At 41.5% G+C, this 21590-nt stretch overlaps 2 protein-coding genes across 9 annotated transcripts in view; both read left to right on the top strand.

The window, feature by feature from the left end:
- Positions 1-1265: 1265 nt before the first annotated feature.
- Positions 1266-4069, top strand: LOC109530320 (guanylyl cyclase inhibitory protein). The gene is made up of 5 exons (XM_019893935.1): positions 1266-1688; positions 2180-2312; positions 2388-2537; positions 2637-2742; positions 3429-4069. Exons 1-5 carry the CDS (start codon positions 1618-1620, stop codon positions 3563-3565), a joined length of 597 nt encoding a protein of 198 aa, XP_019749494.1. The 5' UTR covers positions 1266-1617; the 3' UTR covers positions 3566-4069.
- Positions 4070-4209: 140 nt separating this feature from the next.
- ppfibp1b (PPFIA binding protein 1b) overlaps positions 4210-21590 on the top strand; it is a 26501-nt gene continuing 9120 nt past the window's right edge. For 3 of the 8 annotated variants that reach the window (XM_019894149.1, XM_019894151.1, XM_019894147.1), the window contains exons 1-13: positions 4210-4371; positions 11530-11612; positions 12280-12485; positions 13206-13295; positions 13374-13487; positions 13632-13763; positions 14378-14470; positions 15599-15691; positions 16584-16701; positions 16870-16902; positions 18368-18429; positions 18528-18612; positions 20685-20815. In XM_019894149.1, the coding sequence (XP_019749708.1) occupies positions 11549-11612; positions 12280-12485; positions 13206-13295; positions 13374-13487; positions 13632-13763; positions 14378-14470; positions 15599-15691; positions 16584-16701; positions 16870-16902; positions 18368-18429; positions 18528-18612; positions 20685-20815 (1221 nt within the window). In that variant the 5' untranslated portion in view covers positions 4210-4371; positions 11530-11548. Of the gene's footprint in view, positions 4372-4483; positions 4490-11529; positions 11613-12279; positions 12486-13205; positions 13296-13373; positions 13488-13631; positions 13764-14377; positions 14471-15598; positions 15692-16583; positions 16702-16869; positions 16903-18367; positions 18430-18527; positions 18613-20684; positions 20816-21590 lie in introns of all 8 variants that reach the window. The other 5 variants (XM_019894154.1, XM_019894153.1, XM_019894148.1 and 2 more) reach the window with 4 other exon arrangements.

The raw sequence follows: 21590 nt of genomic DNA, 5'->3' as shown, positions 1-21590 counted from the left end.
CTTCGGCAGGGGGACACCCTGAATTGGTTGCCAGCAAATCTCAGGGCACACACAGACGAACAACCATCCACGCTCGCACTCACACTGAGGGACAATTTAGAGTGTTCCGTTACCCTGCTATGCGTGTTTTTGGAATGTGGGAGGAAACCGGAGTACCCGGAGAAAACCCACGCAGGCACGGGGATAACACGAAAACTCCACACAGGGAGGCTGGAGCTGGAATCAGGCCCTGCACCTCGGCACTGTGAGGTCGACACGCCAACCACAGGAGCACCGGGTCACCTTTCCTTTACATAGCTTTTAAAATTCTCCAAATTCTTGACATTTTACCTTATCAACGGTAACTAGTCTCAAATTAATGTAGTCCTCCATGAAAGAAGCCCGATCATCTTTGTGATGAATCAAAATATAAAGTAAAATATCTGTTTTGACTTTGAACATATCAAAGTCTTTGCCTATTTTGTGATATGTTAGTGCATTTTCTACGCTGTCAATGTGATATCATGCCCTGTTTTTGAATGATGGGAGGGATTCTTTTTCCTCCAATCCCTCAATTAATTAACAGATTAAATAAAATAATCGCGAGTTGCATCCTTGCTTTGATATTTTGAAAGGAGAATATCCTTATTGTTTATCTACAAATAAAAAAAAAAATGAATTGGGACAGGCAAAAGGTTTCATCTTTCCCCAAAAAAACCCCAACAACTGTTAGTCATGGACTCCAAAAACCTGGTCTTTATGGAGACTGGCAAGGACAAAGGCCATTGGTGGTGGGCAGGGCTGGACTGACCATGTGGCCAACCGGGCAGATGCCCGTTATGATCATCTTTCAATCTGTTGACCTCGAACTCTGCCATGATTTTTTTGCCATTACGGATGATTGTTGAAATCGTTGACTTTGCCAATTTGTAGTCTTGATTGAACTTCGTCTGTAAGACTCCCTTTTCGAAAGTGAGAGACAATTTCAGCCTTCGCAGACAGCGAGATTTTCTTCCGTTTACCAGACATGTTTTCAGACCATTTGCTCAGGACCGTGCCATACCTCCGGAAATATAACAATGTACGAGTCAATCTGTAACGTTGATACACAACGGAGGGGAATCCGGTGCTGTACATTTTGTTCATAAGCATGGGCGCGGCGGCAGTGAGCTTCATAAGAATAAGAAAACCTTTATTCGTCTCACAATGGAGAAATTCCCAATTTACAGCAGCAGAAAGGAAGAAAGTAGAAGAACAAAAAGTTTAGGAGCGGCTGTAAAGGCAGCCACTCTCGTGGCAAGCAAGCAAATTAATACTTGCCTGCTTTTATTAGGAATAATTATTCCTAAAAGGTTTAAACAAGAGTAGCTAAAACTGACTGGTTAAGGACTTCATTTTTGTACGCAGTATTATCATGCTGAAAGAGTAGAATGAATAACACTTTGTGACCATCCGCACTGCAATCATTTGTTTCATTTTGAATTTTCTCCATCCTGCTATCTGCAAAAAGGCTGACTTGACCCACTGAGGTGATTAGCTTTTAGTAATTTTCAGACACACTGTAGTCAGGCTGTTCTAAGCTGGGATTTGTTTGTTGTGCCGATGCGAAGGCTCAATTCACACTGATTGCTTCACAGAATGGGCCAGGCCGCAAACATGTCTCACTGGAAAGGGGAGTCTTATATTACAGAGGTCTACGAATGGTCCAGGTAGTGTCTCTTTGCTTTTGAATGTACTGTATATATAACATGATTATTAACATAAAATTCATAAAACCAATGACTGTATCAATGCAAGAAAGGTACAACGTAATGTGTTACTCATCACCGGGGTGCCTCTCTGCCTTGCCGTCTTTTTTTTTTTTCTTGATATGGTAACTTGGTAAAAATGTTATCTGCAGCCCTTGCATAATTTCTCAAATCTTATGCACATAATTTTCTTGCTACAGTACATGTCGAATCGTAATAAGACTAAACGTATTCACACAGTGGCCAGATTTTGAGTTACTCAATTTTAACTTGACAGCTCAGTGACTTTTAGCTGAAAAAATGTCATGAACGTGATTGATATATTCTTTTATTTCGTTTATTTTTGGGTGGGGGTTCGATTCTTAGAAATGTCCATATTATATGATGATTAGCTATTAAAACTGTTCTACTGCTGAATAGAAATGTATCTTCCTTGTCTGGTCTTGCGGCAGAATATTTATTAATAAATGCCCAAGTGGACTCATTACAATTCATGAGTTTCAAAGGCATTTCTGCAATGGAACAGTGGTCAGAGAATCAGCTGAGTATGCAGAACAGATATTCCGCACGCTGGACAAAAATCAGGTGAGAGGTACACTAAACACACTTGTGTGCAGTGAGCACAAAGCTATCATAAAAAAGAAACCCCTTTTGTTCCAGGATGGTTTGGTAGATTTCAGGGAGTATGTGATGGCCATCAGCTTGCTCGTTGAAGGCTCAGCAGTGGAGAGGCTACGCTGGTCCTTCAAGCTCTTTGACAAAGATGGAGATGGTGCCATCATAAGGGAGGAGATGCTTAACATTATGCAGGTGTGTGTGTGTCTGTGTGAGTATATACAATTGTTTTCTTTTCATGTTAAATCTGTTATTCCTAACATCACCCTGTTTGTGTCCTCCACATGCTCCCAGGCTGTTTATAAGATGAATGAAACAGCAGGTTTAAAAGAACCAAACTCCCTAACAGCTGAAGAATGCACTGACCAGATATTTTTGAGATTAGACAAAGACAACAATGGTGAGAACATTCATTTTATATGTCTATATATTTAGAAATTTATGTATTGCACAGGGCGGCCCGGTAGTCCAGTGGTTAGCACGTCGACTTCACAGTGCAGAGGTGCCGGGTTCGAATCCAGCTCCGGCCTCCCTGTGTGGAGTTTGCATGTTCTCCCCGGGCCTGCGTGGGTTTTCTCCGGGTCCTCCGGTTTCCTCCCACATTCCAAAAACATGCATGGTAGGCTGATTGAACACTCTAAATTGTCCCTAGGTGTGAATGTGAGCGTGGATGGTTGTTCGTCTCTGTGTGCCCTGCGATTGGCTGGCAACCAATTCAGGGTGTCCCCCGCCTACTGCCCGAAGACGGCTGGGTTTGGCTCCAGCACCCCCCGCGACCCTAGTGAGGATCAAGCGGTTCGGAAAATGAATGAATGTATTGCACATACCAGTGGGGGAAGGTTAGAGTCATTCTACAAGAAGCTGGCGTCATGTAACGATGATAATGTCTGCAGTATGGAATTTGTTTAATGTCGAAAGCGGTGACAAAGCCACGGCAACCTGCAATGTGTGCAATGGCTTATTAGGCATTTTAAATGGTGTGTGCTCACTTCTGTTTAACGCGAGTGGGAAATGTAGTAACATCTTTATGACCCTCTTATCTGCTTCTTTTTGTTGAATCTTTGCCCATCCATGTTATGTCTGTAGCTGTCATCAGTATGGAGGAGTTCATAGAGGGAGCGTTGGATGATGACTGGATCAGAAAGATGTTGGAATGTGATCCCAGCACAGTGAGGGCGGATTGGCCCCTGAAGAGGGACTCTGCAGTGGGACTCAATGATTGACATGAATTTATGTCTGTTCAACAACTTTGGATTGACATTTCTAGAAATAAATTTGTTCCGAAATATTAAGAGTTACTGTATGTAAAGTACAATACAATACATTTTCATTTATAGACACAAGAGATATTGATGCCTGCATTTCATTTCTGTGTTGGTAGTGCATTGCATATGTATTAATAGTATGAATATTTTTGCCTGCAACGAACGACTGATGTAAAATGTTTTACACTAGGGTTCTACCAGAGAGAAAAAGCAACATTATAGATCCGACATGCACACAGTGCAATTTTAATATTTTGTGATTTTCGACCAACCAACCTGCGCCCCATCCTCACATTTTTTTTCTGACATTGATGGTACTGTACTGTACGCTGTTTCACAATTTGTTTTGTTTAAAAAGACAATGCAATAATGTTTTAAGCACCCCTGAACTATCTTAAGTATGCCGAGGCATGATGACACTGTGTATAGATGAAGCTGTCTGATGGTTTGTTTTTGTTGAAAAAAAATACACATTTTCAACAAATAAACGGTTCGCTGTACATATCGCTGCCTTATTTAGCAGTATTTCCTACTACTGTACGTGAACGTAGCACGACTCCAGGCGGCGACAGGGTGGGATTCTCCGGCTGTGACGTCATCTGTTTCCAGCCGTCTTGTGACGGGAACATCATGGCGTAGCGATGTGGACCCACGGCTCCACTGGTGGTTACGAAGAAGTTTACGAACAAGTCACTCGACACTTTGGGGATTTAGTGAAACTCTTTTACTAACGTCAACAGTGAAATATTTTGCCCGTTGTCCGGGTGAGTGACTTTGCCTTCTCGATCGTGATTTAAGATATCCAACTTAACTTTAAAAAAAATCTACGCATTTCGTTGGTGGAAATAATTCGCTGTCGTGGCTCGTACAGCGGAGTTTCTTGTCCACGTTTCCACATTGCTGCACCACGGGAATGTCTTTTTTCACTGTCTGCGAAGCTGCGATTGTAATAACGGGACCATGGTTGTGCCTGGCGATTCAACTCAACACAAAGAGTTGATTGAATCCATTTTACATTTCCTAAAGTCGTGGATGGATTGATTGATGCTAACATTTACGCAGTTTGTGCCATAATGTCCCTTTAACTGTCCGTGTATAACGTTACACATTCAATTTGAAAGTCATTGCTTATGTTATGTAGATCACAAAGAATAATGTCGGTGAGTATCTATTACATTGTAGTGTGTGGTTTTAAATGCTGCCACCGCGGTCTTGTTTGTGTGGTTCTGCCAGCCACCTTCTTAAGCACATATCAAGTCATTTGCTTGAGAAGAGAAGCAGGCTGCTGAGATTTCTTTAAGTGTTTACTTATTCCCGCAAACAAAGAGAGTTTGCGCTCTAGACGGTTTTTGTAAAGCAGTGACATTTGATCAGCTGTCCTTCCAGTTATTACCCTGCAGCTGACCTTTTTAAACGATCACTTTTCAAATGCGTCCCAGGACAAAACAATCGTCTGAGAATGAGCTGCTCCAATAGCAATGTCAACAAACCAGTGATTCTAATTTTGTTTAACTCCACAGCACATCTGGAGTGGAGGTGATGACCATGTGGAAACATTTATTCAGGCCTTTCCTTTAATAAGTTATTTATTTTGCAGATTTGGAAGGAAACGCGTAACAATTTCCCTGCGGTTGGGTATAGCCATGCATTCATTTTCTATGCCGCTTATCCTCACTGCATATAGCGTATACATGGTACTCACACAAAGGTTATAGATATTTGGCTTTCGGATGAAATTTCTGGTGAACTTAAATTGACCTCTAAACGTTTGAATGTGCAACTTTTGTGTGGTTTAGTACTTTTTGCTCAACTTGTTTCTAGCAAGGAGCTTGACAGCAAAATTCACAACAGGTTCATGAATGGACCAGTACATTTCTCGGTTCGATTCCAGTTGGTATTCAAACTGTCCCCCCATCATCATGTGGTTCATATTTTGACACCTCACAACCGATCAACAATTCCTCGCCATTGCCAGCCTTCAAACAAGAGGTTCAGAGTGAAGGGGCCACTGAGCACAATGTCAGTGTCATCAACAGGTCATGAGAGAGAGAGAGCGAGAGAGAGAGAGAGAGAGAGAGAGAGAAAGAGAAAGAGGAGAGAGAGAGAGAGAGAGAGACAGAGAGACAGACAGACAGACAGACAGACAGACAGACAGACAGACAGACAGACACGGGCATTGAAGTGGAAATATATTGGTTGATTCAGCTCCTTGTTGATATTATGTTATTATTATTATCATTATTATTAATAATATTAATAAATATACATTTAATTTATAAATCACTTGTCAATGAGGCAAATATCAAAGTGCTACAAAAATCAGACGGTCAATAAAAGTGCCAAAACAATAAAATCAGAAATAATAAAAGCACATTAGGAGCAGTATGGAAAGCCGAGCGTGAACAAAAAAGTATTCAGGTCCTTTTTAAAAGAATCCCGAGATATAGGATTTCTCTGATGCTCAAGAAGGGCATTCCAGATGCAGGAGGGCCGCAAAGAGGAAGGCCCGGTCTCCCATGGTCCGGTGATTTGTTTAGGGCTGAAGGAGAAGGTTGGTGGTGTGATGGGTGAGGAGGTCTTTGAGGTCGACTGGCGTGTTGCCATGGATGCAGGGGTGGGTGAGGAGTGCAATTTTGTAGTGGATTCTGGAAGTGATGGGAAGCCAGTGGATAATCTGAAGAGCAGGAATGTTGTGTTCATTTTTGCGGATTTTCATGAAAATACCGGCAAAACTGTTCTGGATGAACTGAAGTTTTTGAAGATTATTTTTTTATTATTTATTTATTTATTTTTTTTACCAATGAGCAAGCTGTTGGGGTAGTCAAGCCTGAAGGAAACAAAAACGTGTTCATTAGTTTATCAGCATCAGCAAAGTCAGTGAAGGGAGGAGCTTGGAAATGTTCTTAAAATGGAACAGTTTTTGTAAGAAAACAGAACCTTTTATGCTATGTGCTACATGAACTACAGTATATTAAAAACAAGCATCGCTCATATACTCTCACGGACGACGGCTTACAGTTGATGGGTAAAACTTGGTCCCTGACCGCCAGCCCCCACTTCTCTGTAGCAGTTGATTACACGAATGCATCACACGACAGTTTTTGCGCGTTTAAAAAAAAAACCCAAAACTAGATATGCTCAAATGGCCATTCGTAGGGATCACACTTTTTCAAATTCTGGTCCTCGGGGGCTGCTGCTTTTTTTTTTTTTTTTAATAAGTTTCCCTCCTGCAATAAATCTGATTCAAATTTTGGAAAAATATGCTTTACAGTAAACAAACATTTAAGCCATCATCCCACATGATGTAATCACACGGTGCAATCCGTTTATGCACCTCAGCAGACCTAATTTCAGCCAGCAACAAGGGATTAACTCTGGTTTTGTGTTGTTTTGTGACTCTTCCTGCGATACATTTTCCTCAAAGGATTATGGTGGTGCTGAAAGAAAACTAGGTTGGTATTTGGAAGTGGACTCACATTCGAAGCAGAAAATACACTGGCGGTGTCCAAGTACTTTTGTCCTGTGTTGCATTTAAGCATCAAGTAGTCGGAGGTGATTGCCAGTGGCCATGCGGATGACTGAGCAGAAATTTTGATTCCGGTTATCAAACACAGTTACCGGCTTTACTTTGGTAGGTTACTACTTTGTTTTTAGTCTGTTGGCTTTGGCTTGATGCGACTCTCACAATTTAATAGTTCTTTGTGATCAAATGGCTTTGAAGCTCATCTCTGACTGGTGTTGAGTGTTACGGTCCATCTGCTTGCGAACTGATGAGCTTTGAGTGAAGACAAACATGTTAGCTTCTTTACCTAGCTGCCATGTGCTCGTCAATAGTTTTCCCATGACCTCATTCATGGCCATGTCAGAGGGCAACGCATTTTTACCTTCCTGTGCTTTATTTGAATAGTGAATCCTCTCAGTCTCAAACAAATACTTGGTCGCACGATTGAAAAGGATGCATGAGACTCATCTGTGAGTTTATTACCCCTTCTCATTTATTACTAAATAAAAGACAGTGCTTAAAGAGGACTTATTTCTATTAATCGATTCATTTTGGGGCTGTTAACATCTTCTTATACTAGAATCTTTGTTTATACACTCAAGGATTTATGGTGCTAACAGTTGCAGCTGTGGAATAATGAAGCACAATGTCAACTAACTCCAGAAATAAGTCAAATGGAATACAGTCGGTTCAAATGTAAGGAATGCATCCTAGTCTCCAAAGTAAAGAACCGGTCACTATAAGATGTTTGGCAAACGCACAGTCGGGAGACATTTTAGAAGATTTTAATCACACGGTATTCAGAATCACAACAGGAGCCATTTCCTTTCTTTTACCAGCAGATTAACATAAAATGGATGCCTTGCGCTTTTCCTTTTTTAAAATTCACCTCTACGATCCACGTCTAGCTCACCATGTCATTCGTCGATTTGCTGTGTAAAATTAGTGATGATGTAATCTGCCTGCTTGCTTAGGTTGGAAATAGCTGCAGGTTATTCGCAGCGCAGGCAACTGCTGGTTAGGGGCTGCCACAAGTACACTGCAAGTACACAGCTTGCATCTAACTTCCTTCTGCAAGACAGCGCGCCATTGACTTGTGAGGTGATGGCAGAAAATCGTAGCGTGTACTATTTAATGAACACCAAGCTGATGCATACAGCATCGCCATTATGTTTTCTCCAAATGACTTTTCGTTGTGCTACTCTATGAAGCAATGTGTCCATCAAGAGCAAATGAGGGCATTGTACCTTGCCAGAAGTCAAGGTGACAGGGATCAAACTAACAGCTTAAAGATTAGTGGACAACTGTCGCTTTAAAATAGCCTAGCATGGCCCTTAAGTATGTCACAAGTTTAATACTTTGAGCAAAAAAACTATAAAGTTGTTTCCAGCATCATTATGAGAGGGATCTTATTATTTAGCTCTTTGACCACAATTCTAAAAAGAACATAGAAAGTAAACCAGAAAATTCCTCTCTTCCCAAAAATTGTTTTTTTCAGTGTCTGTGTCCAACAACTGCTACTTGTTTTCAGTGTGAAAGTGAGTTGCATGGCTTCTATTAGTCTCTCAGACAAGAAGCCCTAAAGCTATTGTTTTGTTTTGTTTTGTTTTTTTCTTCTCCATTTTTTTCTCTTTAATACAGAGGCAGACTGGGTCGCACGCGGATTGAGGAAAAACAGATTGTTGTCCCGTGGATAGCAGGAATATTGCCGTTGTCTTGAGTGTCTCTTCTCACTGCCTGGAGGGACCTGAGCTGATGGATTTGAACAGCCATTGTAATGGTCTACTGCCTCACCGCCTTTATTTCTTTTCGTCTTTTCTCTATAAATTATATGGATTTTTTCACCACAGGGCAAGACTCACGGTTTGTTTGGAAGCACTCTGGCTCAGTGTTTGAGGGCAGGTGTTTTTATCACGTGTTGCATACCGCCACATACACTGCGAGCAGCAACAAAAACTTATCTTTGTGTCTGCTGTAGCTGCTCTAGAACCTACTCTGAGAAGGTCAGACAGTAGGACTTTATTTTAGAGGATGACACTTGCATGGTTGCACTTTCTGGGATGTCTCTTTTGATAGATATGTTGCACAAAATGGTATATTTTCATTTAGACCAGGTTAGTTAGACAACTTCCTATCCTCCTCCGTGCTCCTTTGTTCAATATTATTAATACTAATAATGATAATAAGTATTCATCCATAAGCATATCAGTGTCCCAGAAATGATTGTGTTTGACCTTAGAGGTACCCACTGGATTGTATTTAAGCATCAGATTTTATTTTGCGAAGACATAATTGCATCTTGGCAGTCTAGTTGTGTTGCAGCTTTTTGTCATGATGGAACTGACGTTCTGGGGAGATATTTCAGGATCTAAAGACAAATTGGGCTTCCCTGTAATTAAGCTTTCTTTGAGCCGAGGTCCCTGCACTACACACGATGATGAGTACACGCACGTCTTAACACAAGGTTAGTGGTGACAGCCGCATGGCTCACACTTATCTGAGCAGCATGTCTGGTCTTGTATTGGAAGCATTTTATGCTTGAAGCCATGTGTAAATATGCTACCGTCTCTCTTGGCTTGTTATGCCTAAAAACACTGTATTAGATTGGTATGTCACAAGGTTGTTCTCCTCTAGGGCTGCAATTAATGATTATTTTAATCATCGATTTATCTGTCGATTATTTTAAAAAAAATCTGATTAATGGACAAAATAATTTCCATCTCTTTCTTCAAAAGTAGGATATTTCAATTTAGCAAGGCAGGAAATGCACAGATACACATCAATTATGATGCAGTTACGGGTTGTGCCCATAAGATCTGTCAGAAAATTAGCAAAAATGTTGATTATTGTTTCGCAAAGTAAAAGAGGATGTTTGCAAATGGTTGCAAATGTTTTTTTTTTTTGGGGGGGGGGCGTGGGGGAATCAGTCTGCTTTTATGGAGGACTACAGAAATCTGAGAATATTTGCTGTTGAGAAGCTGAAATGTGACAATTAATCGATTAATAAACATACTTATCAATTAATTTGATCATCGATTAATCATTTCAATACAATACATCTTTACTTAATCATTGCACCTCTATTGTCCTCATTTTAATGTTGTCCTGCTGTATTCGTTATACACACCGGTTATGCAGACATATGTTAACACATGGACATCCTTGTTACCACAATGTTAATAAAAGAGCAACCCACATTGGTCACTAAAATAACCGTAATTTAAACAGTGATAAAAGTAGAAATAAATAAATGATTTATTGAGTCGTTAAACTTGGTTTGATGATTTGAAACATTTGTGTGATGAATATGCAATTAAAAAAATCAGGAAGTGAATTTTGTTTGACTTGAGTCGTTAAACTTGGTTTGATGATTTGAAACATCTGTGTGATGAATATGCAATTAAAAAAATCAGGAAGGCTGCAAACTTTTTCACAGCACTGGATGTGAATTTTGTTTGATGAAACAGAACAAAATGGATGTATTTTGCGAGGGATTTAAATATTGTAGCCTAGGTAGATAAAAGTCCTTAGACACACCAAAAATTGTATCATTAACACCATCACTTTAGCATGGTACTCAGTACGTAGTGACTGTGCTGTTTTGAGCGGGTCATCGCTTCTCTCAACCCTCTCACTCATTTCGCATGTTTCAGTGGATGCTTAGTTTACGTGAAGTGGAAAATGTACCCACTGGAATGCTGAAATAACAGTGCTGTGGGTGGTTTCCGTCAAATTTAAACATGTGTCCAGTGTTGGCCACTCCCAGGATGTGAGGCAGGCGTTTAAATAAAGAGGGTTTGTGCCTGTCAGACATTTAGAAGGTAAAAATGAAGTCTCCTTGAACTAAACTAGTAGGTAAACAAGTGAAGTTTCTATTTACTGCACTTTAGGGTTAAATGACTGCAACGTTCCCTGTAAGGAGAGAAATGTGTGCACAAGTCACTGAGTGCCTGTGCAAGTGTAGCTGTCCTCGCATGGTCATAAAGCCTTTTGATTAACCAGGAGAAAGGGATCCACTATGCTGTTCTGGCCGATGTTCAAGACTGGCACCACAAAATGCATTTTGACTTTCCTTGCAAACAAAGTATCTACTGTTGTATGGTTGGAAAATCGTTGAGACAAAATTCTAGGCCAATGGTTTCATTGATATTCTCAAGGGCTTCATTCACTGTTTTTTTTCTCTTTATCACAGTTCATTTTATGCCCAGTTATGTGATGATGTTACCACCAAGATAGAATCCTTTCTCTTGCTGTTGTTGTTCCCATCGAACTCAGTCAGCACGTGACCACTAAATGTACCTGAACTGGATCAAAACAAATAGGAGCTTGACAGGCAAAACACACTCAGTATTCTTGTACCATAACGGGACCATTGAGTAATTTGTCATTCATTCCATATGATTCCATTTTCTTTTTCCAGTTTTTTGTAGCATCTGAAGATGATGGCGGATGCCAGCGACATGTTGGCAGCTGCTCTTGAGCAGATGGATGGCATTATCGCAGGTTTGTGTCAGTGCATAATCACTATCTTATCAGAAAAGCAATGTGTGGATACAAGCCGCTGCTGAGGTTCAGTATTTTTCCAGAGAAATGACTAAGAAAGCAAAAATCAAACATAAATTGCGTTCTCATTATGTTTGCACGGTGTGGCTTATTTCTTCAGCCAAATTCACAATTGATGCGGTCATTTTCAGCTTTGTACTGTGCGTCACTGAACAAAGAGTTGGCCGGTCGAGTCCCAACTGATTTAACATTACGACCGCATTAAAACATAATAGTGGTGTTAGAGAAATAGTTTCCATCATGCACTTTTTATCTTGGTGATTCTACTACAGGTACATGATGAACTGAGCTTCACTTGCTATCAAGAGTATAGGGTGTCATTGATTCAAAATAAATCACTGATGGTGGTCTAGTTTTAGTCTTTGATGTTTTTGAAGACCGTCCCTTCCCTTCACGATGAAGACAGCTTCATTCCCATTCGAGCATCATTACCCTAGTGAGGAGCTGATGTGCTCTAGGTACAACAGAGAACTCAGATTTTTAATCAAGCGACAGAATGTTTCACCTGCTCCTTGCCCGTCGTTACCAATGCTCGTTTTAAGCTCTTCTCTTATTCACTGTATTCCAGCACTTCTAACATTTTTGTTATTCTTCTTCTTTACATTAGGATCCAAGGCTCTTGACTACTCCAACGGGTTGTTTGACTGTCAGTCACCCAGCTCTCCTTTCATGGGCAATTTACGGGCTCTTCACCTTTTGGAAGACCTTCGAGGCATTCTGGAGCTGCTGGACAATGATGGACGGAACAGTCTTCGTTGCCAGATCCCTGACTCCACAGCTGAAAGTCTTGTCGAGTGGCTCCAGGGTCGCCTGGTGAGTGCCTCTAAACCAGGCATAGAGTTTTTTTGACAGTAGCTTAGCCTCACTCTCATAAAAAAAAAAAATATATATATATATATATATATATATATATATAGCTCTTGTACCGCTTTATGCCATGTGTTCATTTTAGAGGTACGTATTTTAATGCTACATTTGTGTTATTGTACCCCTTGTTCAAGACACACAGCACACAGTGCTGTATTAGAATCAATTTTATTTTACATGCCTGTTTGTGTTGCTTTGAAATCTGGCTTGATTCTGCATGCTTGCACACTATGCTGCCAATATTGCTTCATCCAGAAAAGCAGACATTAATTGACGGAGGCGACAACCCAATTTTTTGCTCAGTGGAAACTTTTTGCGGCGCTCCTTAGGAATGCACAAACTGTTGTCTCTTGTCACAAGAACAAAAAAATGCTGATTCTTGGTGTCCTAAATTGTGTTTGCCAAACGGGTGGCCCTCTGCCAGTGAGATGCCTCAGTGTTTGTGTCTTGTTGCAACTTACCCTATGCAGAAGTCTCAATGTGAGCCTTCCCTTCAGCCATGTAAGGTTTTGTTTGTGTTGGGCAAAGGATTATGCTGTCAGCCCTTTGAAATGATCCCAAAACATTTGATATTGTTGGAACTGTCCCATATGCTCACACTTCAGTATTTAATATCCATCTACAGTATATTCTTTGACTACTACATGCTGTCTTCTGCCCTTGTAGTCCAATGGGCAGCTCTCTGTGGGAGGGGGCGACCACTATCAGGAGCGACTTACCCGACTTGAGAGTGATAAGGAGTCCCTGGTGCTTCAGGTAAGGCCAGGTGACACCAAGACACACATCCTCTTTCAAAATTACTTTTGAAGGAGACTGATGTCCTCTTGCATGTAGGTCAGTGTGCTAACGGATCAGGTGGATGCTCAGGGGGAAAAGATTCGGGACCTCGATTTGTGTTTGGATGAACACAGGGAGAAGCTCAACACAACCGAAGAGATGCTACAACAGGTCACCTTTCAGACATTCACGAGTATTATATTCATTTTTTTTTTCTATATGTTTGTTTGCACAAACAATTTTCATGTAATCTGCAATGTTTGCCAATACTGACATTGTGAGTTTTCTCATATCGGTCTTCATTTTTCATTGCAGGAACTTATGTGCAGAACTGCGCTTGAGACCCAAAAGCTGGAGCTGGTATCGGAATTGTCGAACCTCAAGTTGAAAATGAATTCCTTACAGAAAGATAGACTCGACTTTGATGAACGATTTCGGGACAGTGAGGTATGCAGGGCACGTGCTGCAGACTGGAATAGACTTTGCGTCATGTATTTTACCGTCACTGAATGAATGAATGTCTTTTTTTACACCCACACCCACTCCCACTCCGCACGCACACACACACTAAATAGACATTCATTCATGTTGTCACCTGTGTGGTAGAGGAACTGCCTCTTCTAGAGAGTTTCAAAGCAGCTGCATGTTGACCTCAGGAATATCCAAACATTCCCCACTCAAGGAATGTGGTAACTCTTGATTTTAGTGTGGTCAATAAATTAACATTAAATAAACACTGCTGAAGGAATTAAATTAAATTTATCACCCTTGCCATATCCACACAATTAGAGTTGCTTCCTGAAGTTAACTCTTCCAGCTCCAAGCCACCGTTGCAGTTATAAAAATACATTTTGGAAATTGTCCATTGAATCATTAATTCATGTGCCATTGGATGTATCATTCCATTGAAGTTGCGCACTGTAATTTAAACCTTTTGGATCTTAATTACAATTGCTCTGGGAAATGAACATCTGTCTGGGAAATGTGCATCGGCATTTTTGTGTCTGATCAATGTACTTATTTGCGGTCTTTGAAGGAATCATTTGAATTTCCTCTTTTAGGATTTAATCCTGGAGAATAATGAACTGCGTTACAGATTAACGGAGCTGGAGAGTGAAAAGCAACAGTATGAAAAGAAACTGAAAACAACAAAGGTGGGTTATTAAAATCATGCTCGCATAATTTTTAGTAATAGCAGTTCTTAGCTACCAATTTACTTTTGCTGGCTAGCACATTATTCTCCACCATTTCTCTATTCTCTCCTGCCAATGTCCAACAAAACCTCATCAAAAACAAGCTCACGCTAGACCGCTGTAATCCGTCACTTCAAATTACAATAACCTTAAACTACCGTTACTCTTGCTTTTTCAGAAAGAAGTCAGAATATCATCTTGCACTCAAGCATGTGCACAACAGTTCCATATTGTAGCATCATTTATAAAATGACTGTTATTTATTTCATATATTCTGAACTGAAATTTAAGTCTTAACAAGTAACGTTTGGGTTTCCATATGGCAAGAATTGGCGCACAGCAAATAGAAGCCATTGCTTTGAGGAAGCCAGTTGATGTGTAGACCATCAAACAGCAGTGTTTTGTTATTTTAATTGTTCTATTATGCAATTACTAATTCAAATAAGTACGCTACATTGTTTGCGGTTTGGCATTGAAACATAATTTCCTCTTTTTAAAACTTTTTTCATTTACTTCAAATGGCAAAATCTTATTCCAGCAAATCTTTGATATACCCACGAAACTCCAACAAAATTTTTAATGATCAGAAATCAATGTATTGCTTGATAATGCCTGTCCCTAATATGGACAAAGGTACTGGGACTGAAAGTAGACAATGCAGTTACAACAACTTCTTCTCGGAAGACTTTTTGTCAATTCATGCAGGAAAACATTTACCATGCCCATGATATTTGACGAGAGGGGCCATGATAGTTGCAATTCATCCCAGCGGTATTTGTTGTGCTTGAGGGGAGGGCTATGAAGTTCAGCAAACACCAAACCATGACTTACTTTGTAGGCTTTGACCATGCTAGGTCTTCCCCAAACTATTCATCCAAAGTTGGACAAATATAATTGTCTCAATGTCTTGTGTTGGTAAGATTAAGAATTAATCTTCAGGGAAAGCTAAAGGGTTTCGTTCAGTACCTGATTGTTTGCTACCAATCGAGGTGTGCGTCCCAATACCACTGTCTGTATCGTCTATCTCTTTAACTTTTACCTTCTTGCACATTTTCTCTTACTGTCTTGGTTCTTCCTCCCGACTGCTAGTCTTTAATGGCCAAACTTTCTAGCCAGAAAATCAAAATGGGCCAGATGCAGTATGAGAAACAGAAGAAGGAGCACAAACTGCAGGCTCTGAAGGTTGGCGTTACACAGGATCACTGTTGTGACTGCTGTATGATTATCGGTTTGGCCTCTCCCTTCCTTCAGCTCCACCTTGTTTTTTTTGTTTTTTTAAAGGATGCCAAACAGTTTCAGTTGCCTTGCAGACCGTTTTTAAGCTTTGTTTGAATTTCTTTAACCGAATGTACAGACAGTGCCACTAGAAACGAAGATTCTAGAATCAGGCGTAACCTCCTGTCTTTTATTTCTTTTCATGCCTGTTTCCTACTCCTAATATTTGTGTTTGTGATGTGTGCTGTTCGTCTTTTTTTTAGCTGAGCCCACTCAGTGCTTACTGCACCCATTCCGCAAACATTATCTTCAGAGCAGGGGTGACTCTCTTTTTCTTATTTGCAAGCTACTCTGAGGTCATAAACTCATCCTCCCTGAGATTCCATCAAGAAATCGAAGAAGTCATCCCACGAACAAAGAGGGAGAAATATTTGACGTTATGAGATGTTCTGGCCTCGCTGTCATTAGTTAAAAATGACGTGTGTCATGAATCCAGCTGGTTTATTTTTAAACATCACTGGCAAAGAGCTAAAATACTTCCTAAAAGAATATACATTCATATATTCACAGTTATAGCACCTCTGTGGAGCCTCCTCAATCCTCACTACAGATAAGACAGTTGTGATTCTTCATAGTATTGTGGCATCAAAATGTCTACCGGGTCTGCGCCGAAGCATAAAGGAGCGAAGAGGTTCGCAAATTAGAATGTAGAGACGCACCCTAGGTGTGGTTTGCTTGCCTGTCAGCCACATCAGCATCTGTGAAACTTTTTGTGTTGTGCTTTGTTGTGTGAAGTTATACCGGGTATCCTCGTGTCTTTGAGAAGAATATGTCATCACACGTGCCTTGCGTTCGACAGGAGGAGCTCGTCATACTGAGAAGGCAGCTGGAGGGCAAAGACGGAGAGAAGGGCAGACTACAAGATGAGTCAGGCTTCAAAGCCATCGCCTCAAACAGTGCAGATCCGACAGAAAAAGGTGGGAAACCTGGTTTAGTCTGAATGTGAGCGTGCATGACGTTTACAGTGGTTGCAAGGTCGTTGAATCGCCAAAGCAATGGGGCCCTTTTTGATAGTAGAAGTCACGACTGACTGCAGTCTCTTGTTTTGTTTTCCCCATTTTGTTCCTCTTTACTCTCTCATCCAGATGAAACTCTTAGAAAGAGGCTGAAAGAAAAACGTAAGAGGGTTTGTGCTTCTGTTCATTACTGCACCCGTCTGACCTCTGTTTGCATGAACGAGCATGAGCCATGCGAACTCTGCTTGTCCATTACTGTATTTGCCCATCAGAGCGCTAATATGTGCCCTGAGAACATCACAACTCCGATAAACAATGTTGTTTTTACACAGCTTCTAAGGATCTAAAAACCAACATCATCCAAGTCCATCACAGTGTGTTTTTAACATTTCAGCTGGTAAAGCAACAAGGCCTGTGTGCTTTGTGTTTTTGACAAGAATGAGGAATGAAATGTGTTTGCAACCTTTCAGGCTGTTCACTCATAGCCTCTGCCTCAACCCCTGTAGCCCTGAAGACCCCTCCCCCCCTCCCCTGTAACTCCTCTAAACACTTCTTGCTCACACCAGTGACCAGTGTGTGTCCTGCTAACCAATGTTGCTGTCGTGTTCAGTCGTGTGTGACATTGTTTGAATGTGTCCATATCCCATTCAATCGCATGAAGGAAACACACATTGGAATTGATCTGCTTATTGACTTTTGTTTTCATATTTTTGAATGTCTTGAACATGATAACTTGCCCAATGATACACCTAGAGCAGGGGTGGCCAAACCGCGGCTCGCGAGCCGCATGCAGCTTTTTGGCTGGTTCAATGCGGCTCCCGGGCTTTCACACGACAAGTGTAAAAAACGCCTCGGCAGTGGCGATGCCATTCAAACAAAGGCGCTAAATACACAGAACGTACTACGTCAGCCTATCATCAATCCCGTTACTTGATTGACATAGAGGGAAACCAATCAGATGACTACATCTACGCTCATGCGCAAACAATGGTGCTAAGCGCGAAGTTAGTCAGCGAATTACTTCTGATTTTAAGGCAGGGGTGCCCAATACGTCGATCGCAATCGACCAGGAGCCAGCGAACTGGTCCCAAGTCGACCGCAAGGGGTGGGAAAAAAAGATTTGTTTGTTTGTGTCTTTAGCTTTCGTTCATTTTCGGCCTGTTCCGACTGTTGCTCATCGTGGCGTGCGTGCATATGTGCGCGAGTGTACGGGTGGGCACCCGTGTGCGTGTGTGCGTGTGCGTGCGCATGCGTGCGTGTGCGTGTGTGTGTGTGTGTGTGTGTGTGTGTGTGTGTGTGCGTGCGCGCGCGCGCGCGTATCTGCGTGTGCGCGCGCGCATGCGAGGAAGGGTATGATGTGGTTCTTTGCAGTAACACGGTAAAAAAATTGGCTCTTAGTCTCTGACTGGTTGGCCACCCCTGATCTAGAGTATACAGATTTGCGGGTGCATCCCAAAAATATTTTATGTACTAAAATGAACCTTAAAAAGTAACGCAAAATCACTGATGAGGTCTGTTGTTTTTTTCTGTCGATTTTGAAGTCGTATAATTTCGACCTCTGTGTTACATCCGATTACCCCATTCAAAAACTTTCACCTGTCTAATAACGACTGTTGTTACTCACTAGATGTGGAAGTACAGCGGATGAAGAAAGCAGTTGAATCATTGATGGAGGCCAATGAGCAGAAGGTATACAGTTGTTGCCATCAATTGCCTTCGTTTGCCTTGAAGGAAAATACATGATGCTCTTTATCCTTTGTGTTTACTGACCAAGCTGTTGTTTGCAGGACCATAAGATTGAGGAACTGAAGCAGTCATTGATGAGGTACAAGAAAGTTCAGGACATGGTGATGTCAGTGCAAGGGAAAAAAGGTGGGATATAACATTTAATTGACAACTCATCGCAATGTCTGAAAAAGAATACATTTACATTCAGGTTAATTTAACCTCTCGTGCCAACAAAAATGCATTATAGGTTTTATGGTCATGTGTTTGCATCAAACCTTTGGAACGGCACATTATTGTGTAATTTAGCTTGGTCTTCTCAATGTAGGGCTGGCCGATTATGAAAAAAAGATGATCATCACCATTATTGTGATTGAGATTGAAATCACTATTATTAAAACGATTTACCATTGATTTCAAAACTTGGCATTAATTCAGCTGCTAAAACTATGCTGCTGATTCATTCCTGCACATTGAACACGATTCTTGAAAACGCTATTCTTGTTGTTGATTACAAAATAACCTTGTAAATCCATCCGCTTTCAGATCACCGGCTAGAATTGGATAGAACCACTTTCCCATCCCAATTCTAAAAACAACATGTGTAATATCCTTCTGAAACGTTGCATCCATGAAGCCCCAAAGTTTCACAGCCACACTCAGGGCCCCCTTCGCTGCGCCCCCGACCCCACCCCCTCCTTCAACCAACTCGGTGGATCCACTCTTATCTATCACTATAACAACTCGCTCTCCACTTGCTTTGATCAGTTAGCCTCCTGAAAAACCAACCACTGTTTCTTTTACACGATCAGCCACCTGGTTCACTCCTGACATTAACCACTTAAAATCCAGAAAACGGCGACTTGAAAGACCTTGTTTGAAAAAAAAAAAAAGATTCACAGTTCACCTATTGACCATCTTCAACTTTACAAATCCGTCTTCATCCACGCATGCTCTACCTATTACTCAAAACTTATCCACACAGGCTCCAATGACTAAAAAAATCATTTTTTCCACCGTGAGGAAACTCATCAACCCTTGTGATAACACCCCTAATTCATTCACTGGTGTTTAATGCAATTCTCTGCTCCTGTTCTTCCAATCCAAAATCGACTCCATTTACAACTGCCTTTCCGCACTGACCCCTTTCGGCCCATTTCAAACCTTCACTTTCTTTCGTAGGTCCTTGAACGTGTTGTTGCTTCCCAAATCAAGACCCATCTCACCAACAATGCCCTTTACGAACAATTTCAATCTGGCTTCATACTCACCATAGTGCCAAAACTGCCCTTCTTCAAAGTCACCAATGATCTCCTCCTCTCCTCTGACTCGGGCCTACTTTTCATCTGCATCCTCCTCGACCTCTCTGCCGCTCTTGATACAATTAATAATTATCCGCATCACAGGTGTCGTCCTCACATGGCTGACATCATACCTTACAGAGAGGAAACAATGTACAAATCAATTTCCATCAATAAATGCTCCTCTTCCATTGACCGCTTGTCCCAAGATGTCCCTCAGGGCTCGGTATTTGGTCTTCTCCTGTTCATCCTCTACCTCCTCCACCTCAGTCAGCTTATCCATGGCTGTAGCCTCCGCTTTCACTGTTAGGCGGATGACAGCCAACTCTACTTATCTGCCAAATCCATTGACCATCAGGCCCACTCCACTCTCTCAAACTGCCTTTCTGATATCAGCTCCTGGATGCTTAATAATGTTCACAAACTTAACTTTACCAAATCTGACATGATTATAATAGGTCCCAAACCCCTCACCTCACTAGCCCTAAACTTTCAGCTCTTTTGATAAGTCCACCCTCTCACCATCACCTCACTGTCTGAATTTTGGAGTTAACACGTAGAACAATCTCACCTTCTCCCAACACACACGTTGATGACTGCAACAGCCTCTTACTGTAACATCTTCAATCTTTAATCTTACACCAAACTCTGCCACCCGCCATATCGCTTCCCGTGACTGCATCACCCCTGTCTCCAGAACCTTCACTGGTTTCCGTTCCCTTGCTGCCTCAAATTCTCATACTCACCCATAAAGCCCTCCATAATCAGGCCCTCAACTATCTTAAGACTTGCTCCATTAATCGTTTTTCTTCTATTGTAATGTTTTCAAGATCAACAGAAGATAAAATTGAAATCACGATTACGTTGTGATTAATCGTCTAGCCCTATCTGAATGTACTTGTTTTCATTGTTTTACAGAGAATCCCAATGGTTTTGTGCATGTGGCGTCTCATGCTGATGGTTCGGCACCATGCTTGTCGACCAACCATTTGTCTATCGACACAAATGGACTTGCAGATAATGAAGTGCAAAGGAAGAACACAGATGAGGTTTGTGAGCACAATGTGATACATTTAAGACACTGATTCACACACCAACATTGACATGTTGACATCCCATTAACTGAATAATTTCTTCTATAAATTCTTTCTATGTGCACTAAGGGGCATATTCTCCCATGTGCTTGAGTCAGAAAAGACTCCTATACACTTTTTGGGTTGCACAGAATCTCCCATCGACTTAAGTGTGTCACTGACGCACCTTCATGAAATGTACCCACTCTGGGTCGAGCGACCTTCAAATGAGGGTGCTCCCTGACAAATCTGTCAGTAGGGGTGTTCACACGGCAACATTTGCTCCGGTGCTGCGCCGGGGCTACCCCAGTAGAGCGTTCACACGTGCAACGTTACACCGGTGTAGCCCCTGAAAACAGCTTACTGCGGAGCAAATTTAACCCATCTCAGGGAGGTGGTTTAAAAATTTGCTCCGGAGCAAATGCTCGTTTGCGGGGCAGCACAGATGTAAAATGGTACGTGTCAATGCTACATGGTTAAAAATTTGCTCCGGAGCAAATGCTCGTTTGCGGGGCGAGTAACCTTGCTACGCATGAGAAGAGTTGATTACGTACGGCTAGAATGCGTTGCTTTCGTGCTCTGTTGTACTTCCGTCATCTGTTTGTTTAATAACGACACAAGACATGATGGCTGGCAATAACAGTAGAATGGCAACTGGCAATAACAGTAGCAAGCGGCACCTTTCCTCTTGGGTTATACTAGCTCAACTAGAACGGGGGGGGGGGGGGAGGTCCCCAAAACACCTCTTTCT

Source organism: Hippocampus comes, unplaced genomic scaffold, assembly GCF_001891065.2.
Source record: "Hippocampus comes isolate QL1 unplaced genomic scaffold, H_comes_QL1_v1.1 scaffold104, whole genome shotgun sequence".
In the NCBI taxonomy this organism is placed as follows: domain Eukaryota; kingdom Metazoa; phylum Chordata; class Actinopteri; order Syngnathiformes; family Syngnathidae; genus Hippocampus; species Hippocampus comes.
Note: the sequence above shows the minus strand (reverse complement) of the source record. Positions and strands in the feature narration are given on the sequence as shown.